The following is a 7,700-nucleotide window of genomic DNA, read 5'->3' on the forward strand; positions in this document are numbered from 1 at the left end:
GAGATCAAGTCTTGAGGCAGCTATCTTTGTGACCCGGTCTGCCGACCAATAGTAGAACAATATCTTCGGGAGTCATGACACCGACCAATAGCAGACCAGCATTGTAGTGACATAAGCATTGACGCATGTAGTGACATATGAGCTCGTTGCCCCTAGTAGACACGCATGCACCCTGACCGCCATGACGTATCGTAAGGTGAAAAAAATGTCACAGTCCATGTCGGAAGGTGAAAAAAATGTAAGGGAGGGATGTTGGAAACCGGGGGTCCACTGTAATTCGTTTTATTTCTTGCTTTTCTGCTGTAAAATTGTCACTGATGTCATTGTCCAGTCACACAAAACAAAGTCATACAACATTTTGCAAAGGGCTCACTATAATGCAATTTAGCAACATATTGCTTCATGTTCCAAATAATATGCTCTTAATTTGAAAATGGGAATTATTGTTCCTATCATGGAATTAACAAGCAATAATAGGATTTGCTAATAACTGCAGAACCCGCGTTAATATCACGCACACTCACGTAAAGTGCTTTTATGTTTCATGTTCCTGCACCCCCACTTTTGAGAACTGCTGATGTAGAACAATCATAATTACAAAAGTACAAGCCTTTTAGCCTGCACATTGCCATATTTTTTTTTGTCATTCTAGCATCTGTGAGTCAGAAACGACAGAAAGAATCACAGACAGGCGGAGTCTCAAAGAAACACAAGCCAAACCGCAAGAGCCTTGGTGTGCCTCCCAAAAAGAATAGGAAAACAGGTAAACAGAACTTGACAGACAAGATAAATTCCTCTCCCTTTTCCTTATTAATTAGCCGGCGCACATCATGTTCAGTGGAGTGTAACTCAGACTTTGGTCGTGTTTCCACCAGCCAACAGCAGTGACAGTGAAGACCAATCTCTTGTGGAAGGCTCTGCCAAAGCAGTTGTCACTAAGAATGACACATCGGACGTCAAGGTTGCTGTTTCGCCTAAGTGTCACGGCCGATCCCCTCCGTCAAGCCATAAGTACCACAAACAGGGTGATGCCGATCACTCGCACCAACGGGAAAACCACGGAAGATCCGCACGAGTTTACAAGTGGAGCTTCCAGATGTGTAAGTGTGGCCAAGACTAGTAGGATTCCAAAGGACAGTTAATGCTTATCAGACGCAGTGTCATATTTTGACTAACGTTAACCAAGCTATCGAACAGTTAGCTTCATTTACAGTTTAAGTTTCAACCCCCATGATAGGAGGTCATCTCATAATCGCATAACTCAAAACCAGACCAATGTTCTCCAAACGAAGACTGGAACCTAAAATGATGGGCCCCTGATTTAGCTGAGCACCATTATTAAGACAGACAACGACTCCAAAATGTCACCTAGTGACTACAGCACAGCCCGAAATCACACATATATAAATACAATTTTTTAACCCTTGGCACACAGGCCGAAAGCGGCCGTAACGGCCATTGCTTATATTCTAACATACCCCTACATTTCTCTAAAATCCTGAAGATTCTTGCCTGATTTAAAAATAAAAAAAATGTGTGCCTAATTCAAGGCAGTTGTTTCCTGTTTAGACTATCGGCCACAATCGGCTGCTGTGCCCAGTAAAGGCTTAAATGGATTACTTGGCATTGGATGACCCTCCTACAGCAACTTCTGAGTTTTTTTTTTTTTTTTGCTTCAATCGTTGAGAATATTAGAACGTAGCATACCTCAGCCATATTGGGAGGGGGAATTACAGAGGCTTGTGCACATAGCAAAATGTCACCAGGCAACTGTCCACTCTAGCACCCGCACGCCCTCACGTCATAAATGCACAGGTATAAATCATGAAGAAAAAAAAATCTTAATCCTAATAATATCAAGTGATTTTGGTGGAATTAATGGAGTAGTATGTACTATATGTGTAAGACCTGTTACATATGTGCATCTGCAGTTAGATTTTAGCCTAGTTATTATTATATTTTTGTTAACGTTGCGCAATGTCATGCATTCTACAAATACTACCTTGCCAATCGATTGGTGGAGTGCTTTTCATGCATTAAGAACCCCAGATTTACAGTATGTATTTAACGATACTTCAATCATTCTTATTTATTCAACATTAGCTGATTTGGAGAAAATGAGCAGTCTGGAGAGGATCTCATTCCTTCAGGATAAGCTTCAGGACATCAGGAACCACTACCTCTCTCTCAAGTCGGAGGTGGCCTCCATTGACCGACGGCGAAAGCGCATGAAGAAAAAGGAACTGGAAAGTGAGTTAGTTTTATATCGGCGTCTCAGACTGTAGTTCTGCTGCAGTGAAACTCCAATGGGTGTGTACACAAGCGAATTCTCCTTCTGGTCTGCAGGCACTGTGGCCGCATCGTCTTCATCATCTTCCTCTTCACCGTCCTCGAGCTCATTGACAGCAGCAGTCATGCTGACACTGGCTGACCAACCGGTGTCCTCATCCTCCTCCTCTTCACAGAACTCTGGGGTATCAGTGGAGTGCAGGTGACAGGATGTAGCAGCGAGGAGCCGCCGCACTAAGCACTTAACCAGCACTCTGGGGCCACCGTCCCATTTCACTGTCCACAGGATGGACAAGTCAAGCTACATACTGTAACAACTGGGGCACAATACCAGACCAGAGACAGAAAATAACAAAACAACAAAACAAGAAACAAGCACTATTTTCTATTGACAACTGTTTTCTTGGCAAGCTAATGGCACTTAAGTGCACTTTTATGACAATTGCATGGGGAGGGGCAGGGCAGGGGATTTGTCTGAATAAATCCACAATTGTCTTTTGTGCTTACTTAATTCAAATTGACCATTTATAAGAAGACATTTTTACAAGCAATAGCTATTTCCATTTATTAAGAAAGGCGTCGGTCAGGGATGTTTTCCATTCAACTCCCCGCCTGTGCTCTGTCCTCGTAGCTCAACATGGTGCCGCCTGGGCTCGCTGTTTAATTGAGGAATTCTGATGAACATTGCCACATTGGCATTAAGGGCAAACTAAATGTGTAACTTAATCATGTTCCCTATCCACCACCATCATAAAAAGGCCGATATTTGGTAAAAACACAGTAGACGATGCGTATTTCTTATTCAGGCGTGCACATGTTTGCATTGAGTCGCGGAGTTCCCTGGTAGCCATAATGGATCATGGTATGATACTGTAGTGCCTTTGAGTTCTTTTCCATGTGGCACTTGGGGGAAGGACAGAACTTCAGTTTGGAGGAAGGACAGAATGTTTGCTCCTCCTCTCAAATCAGAGAGTTGCCTGAAATTATATCCCTTACAAAAGACTTAAGAATGCAGTGTAACTGAGCAATTGAGTGTGTGTTTGTACGTATGTGAAGGACAGTAAATAATGGCTAGATGATGGCTATCATCAGAATATGCTAATATTTAATTGTAGAACTGTACTGGATCATCTGTAATCTACTACTGAATACTTATCCAACTTGGGTATAAACCGTGCAATGACGATGAACGCAATGGTCGCATTACTTCACTTCATCTGCCTTTTAAAAAAAACAAACAAAAAAGTGTTTCCATTTTTAACCACAGTAATTGTCAATCTTTTTGTCACAAGACTTGATGCATGTCCCCAACCGGATCGCTGACTTGAAAACAGCCATATGAGGTATTCATAGCCAAAATGAAGCCGAATCCCGTGTGTACAGTGTTCTAAACAACGTGAAATTATTTGTTCAATATTTGTTTTCATAAGTTACACAAAGCATAACTTCCCCTCTACTATCCTTCATATATCATGTTAGTCATATTTCTTCTCACCCTTACCCAAAAAATAAAGTTTTTTTTTCCATTTACTATGACCAGAATAAAGGTAAAGATATTGTAAATGTGCATTTATATTATACAGTGATGTATATGGATATGTTTTCTCCAGTGTTCCTTTGTATAGACCTCTATTCAGTGATTACCTGAAGTTACATTTTGTTTAGCACTTGTAATTGTATGCTTTTGTTAGAGATTTGTATATTGAGAAGTGTTTTGAGTCAAGCTATTTAATATCTTGCACTGTTAATAATGTACTTTTATGTACAGGCAGTTTTATGCTTTTAACTGTACTTTGTGTACATATGGAGTCACAGCCTGCATGTTCTTCTTTGTCCCCATAAACTTTTTATTGTGTGTTATTTTTTGTAATTCACAATTTTGTTACCTTATTCATTTAAATTGTAGTTTTCCCATATTTTGTCTGTACTTTTTTATTTCATGTTTTACTTTTTATTCAAATTTTGTTTTATTAGCTTGTGCTTGTAAGAGAAGAATGGTGATTTTTAATGAGGTTTTTAACGAGATTCCCCCATTTTTCCAACTGCATGGAAAATGGTTAGGGTAATAGATTATGACAAAAGAGCTCGTTGAAATAGTATTTATTAGGTTCACCCGATGACGGTCATTGTGTAATTTATTGTAAAAATGCAAAGCAAAAACCTCGGTTTGAAATAAATGCCATAGTTTGTGAAGTATCTAGGTTGAGTGTTGGGTATCATTGATGACTTTATTTGAAATTGTATATTTGTGTTACTTTATATATACAGTATTTTGGTATTACGTATATGGCACGTGACAGCACATCTCGTCCCACCTATCAAACCGAATTTGGTTCAACACTAAATTGTACATGTTCAATAATCAGTCTACTATAATTACCCAAACGAAAATGAAAACGTGTCAACGTTTGAAATTTGCATGGAACGAAGGCGACGTTCGTTTTTACTGGAATTTGATTGGTCTTGAATATTTTGATTAAAACCTAACCCAATGAGATACCATTTCCGGAAGCTTTGAATAGCACCAGCCAATCATCGACTGCGTTGTTTTCTGGTCACTTCAGTTGTAACTGGCTAGCTATGTGACCGCTGTGTAGCAAAATGGGCCAGACTTCGAACAAAATGGACCGCTTTTTCGAGTTAAACGTGGTTGAGATGACGATCTTTTATATACATATCCTAGAAAAGCTAAAACGAAACAAAATGGTGACCGGAATACGCCTAAGCCACCGGAAGCAGATTAGTTTACACGTGGCTTACAAACTACAAGTAGGTTTACTCGTAGTACTTTGTTGTCATGCTATGAATTTGTATATAGTTTGATTATTGGGTTGATGTGGATAATTAATATCAAGTACTAACATAGCCTCCTGATTAGTTTAACATGTATACGCTGTGCGCATGCAAGTACAAACGTGGTCTAAAAAAATCTAAAAATGTAGGTCTAAAAATGTAGTTTGTGTTTGTACAAGATTGAATGTGTAATATTATGTAGAAGGGCAAAACCGTCTAAAGTGAACATTTCTGAACTGGAGCAGGTAAGTATGACCCGAACGCCGTCGTTAAAGTACGTGTTGTCAACCTCAGCACTTGAAGCAGATGTCCACCTCCACGTGTTCCCCGGGAGCCATTTCAGCCCTGACAAGGTTAGCCTCTTTTTTTAATATAACATTGCAATTTCCACTGGCATCTTTAGTAAACCCCCCAGTTGCCATCTGTGGCCTCTGGGACAAGAAAAGTTGCTAGATCAAGCTTAGAAAATCCAAAACCGCGAGCCTACCTGGTGCTCTAGGTTATTTCACCTCTAAAACATAATTCTGTGTCAATAATCTTTATAAATGTTTTACTTTCCAATCGTGTATTCTACAAAATCTGAATATGTATGTTCTTATGGCAGTGTCTACAAATCTAATGAATGAGATGCAGTCCTTTGCCAGGACCAAAACACGTTCGTGTCTCTTAAGTCGGAACAGGTTTGTTGCATATAACCCAACTGTGTTACCCTTTAAAATAGTTTGTTGAGTTGTATGGCTATCATTTAATGTAGATCCTTTTCTCTTAAAGCAGGTTAACCTGTACACTGACATGTGTGTGCATGTTCGAGCAGATATCCATCGCGGTTTTATCTACCGACCATCCTAACACTTACCAGGTGAGTGTCACTTAATAAGTTGCACTATTTTTATGTTTTTATTCCTTCTGGCATCTTAATAAACCCCCTAGTTGTCATCTTTGGCCTCTGGGACAAGAAAAGGTGCAAGATCAACTTTAGAACATCCAAATCTGAGAGCCACTTGTCAGAATCTCTTGGTTATTTCACTTCTAAGACAAATTCATAACAACTGCTACATGCATGTTTATCATCCCAGTTGTTCCTGGAAAAACGTTTCTTTTTTTTATCCAAAATATGGGTGTGACCAAAAAAAAACCCAATACTTTTCAAGCCTTTCTTTACCACACAGCTGTCACATTTCCACTCTGCACCTCTTTTTCAGGCTTTTGTGCTGCCCACTGAAATGTAACTGGAAGTGGCGCAAACATGATGCAGTATCACTTTGACTCTATGCTTAAAAGTTGGTGGATCACATCTTTTGAGAAGACCAGGTGAAAGATGACCCCCAGTCATAGACAAATGAGCGGATCCACTAGGTGAACCAGATGGTGTACAGTAACTGCTAATTGCACATCATTGCGATGGAGACCATCTTGGACGGGTAATCGGTGTGAACCATCTTGATGTAGGCATTGAGAATGTAGAAGATCCAAAAGGTTCACCTCCAAAAGGTTCTCAGCTTTTAGGAAGACCAGAGGGGGCTCAATGTCTGTTTTTCAAATCTTTCTGTAGAAGATGCATGAAAAATAGCTCTTGTGTAACTTAGGTGCTCTAATATGTCCTAGAAGCGTACACCCAGAACCTACAATGCAAGACTCTAGATTCACACATCCAAATAGGTTATTGAGTCAACGAGCACATCTACGATGTCAATTGCCTCCATCACCCTGTTTGCCAAGCTCTGTGGAGAATACTCTGGTACACACTGTGCTCAGTCTGAGGGCAATTTTTGACACTTTCAATCACCCTACTCATGCCACAGATTTTGTTTCTTTTCATCTTCTGGCTCTTTCCTTTTAGAAGACTAGTGTTACTCATTCAGCCACGCCGTTTTTGCCGATCGCATCTGGGGGTGGGCGAAGTCATTACAGAAGTCCATTAACCTTTGAGAAAACCGCTTTAATGGTATATGATGTGTCATTTCGCTGTAGAGTTTGTCAAATTGAATACAAACGCTATAAAAAAAAGGTGAGGAAAGGCTTGTTTCATTTTGTCACACTTTGTACATTATTTAAAAAGCCGTCCCATTCGGTCAATTTGGATAAACTCGCAACTCACCCTCAGTATAGGTAGTAGTCAAATAGATGATGTTTTTCTACCTATAGATGGCAGTAGCGACGCACAGCAGAGTTGCTGCTCTTCATGAAAAATGAGCCATTTTGCTCAAAGAGCGGAACTGTTCCTGGTGAGTTAGACATCAGAATGCTGAAGCAGAGAGGAAACCAATGTTGGTCATCTAATTGGACCCACTTTTCCAGATACAGCGTGTTTCGTTTAGCTGGGTGAACGGGGTCATTGTATTTTCAGTGGAAAGGAGCATGTCCGCGGAGTGTCTCCAAATAGAGCTGTAATTATTTTCCTCCCGTCTGCAGCTGTTTTTCTCGCTCCTCTCAGTCTTGACGTTGCCAGGAAACGGGAGGGAAGTGTAAACTCGGGTTCTACACTGAAAAAATACCGAGGGGAGTGAAAACGCAAGATGCTCTACTTTCCATGCGCTCATGTCAACATGTCTTGCACGGTGTCTCCATGCGAGCACGTGCGCTGCACAAGTGACTTGTTTGCATGTCCTTTGGAAATG

At 40.4% G+C, this 7,700-nt stretch overlaps 1 protein-coding gene, 1 long non-coding RNA gene and 1 other non-coding gene across 8 annotated transcripts in view; all 3 read left to right on the forward strand.

Annotated features, from left to right (window-relative positions):
• arid4b (AT-rich interaction domain 4B) overlaps positions 1–4,485 on the forward strand; it is a 46,191-nt gene extending 41,706 nt beyond the window's left edge. For all 4 annotated transcript variants that reach the window (XM_088420675.1, XM_088420679.1, XM_088420678.1 and 1 more), the window contains 4 exons: positions 653–763; positions 876–1,100; positions 2,104–2,250; positions 2,347–4,485. In XM_088420675.1, the coding sequence (XP_088276801.1) occupies positions 653–763; positions 876–1,100; positions 2,104–2,250; positions 2,347–2,495 (632 nt within the window). In that variant the 3' untranslated portion in view covers positions 2,496–4,485. The remainder of the gene's footprint in view (positions 1–652; positions 764–875; positions 1,101–2,103; positions 2,251–2,346) is intronic.
• Positions 4,486–4,804: 319 nt separating this feature from the next.
• On the forward strand, positions 4,805–7,481 carry LOC148420258 (uncharacterized). Of its 3 annotated transcripts, none has more exons than XR_015866305.1 (5): positions 4,805–5,058; positions 5,325–5,435; positions 5,687–5,762; positions 5,854–5,941; positions 6,285–7,481. It is a non-coding gene; the product is annotated as an uncharacterized LOC148420258 (long non-coding RNA). The 3 variants fall into 3 exon arrangements; XR_015866306.1 differs by having other exon boundaries at positions 5,328–5,435; XR_015866304.1 differs by having other exon boundaries at positions 4,824–5,435; positions 6,285–7,099.
• Positions 5,474–5,604, forward strand: LOC148420259 (small nucleolar RNA SNORA14). Its single transcript, XR_015866503.1, has one exon. It is a non-coding gene; the product is annotated as a small nucleolar RNA SNORA14 (small nucleolar RNA).
• Positions 7,482–7,700: the final 219 nt, after the last annotated feature.

Source organism: Hippichthys cyanospilos, chromosome 8 (assembly GCF_059441005.1).
Source record: "Hippichthys cyanospilos isolate Australia breed blue-spotted pipefish chromosome 8, RoL_Hcya_1.0, whole genome shotgun sequence".
In the NCBI taxonomy this organism is placed as follows: domain Eukaryota; kingdom Metazoa; phylum Chordata; class Actinopteri; order Syngnathiformes; family Syngnathidae; genus Hippichthys; species Hippichthys cyanospilos.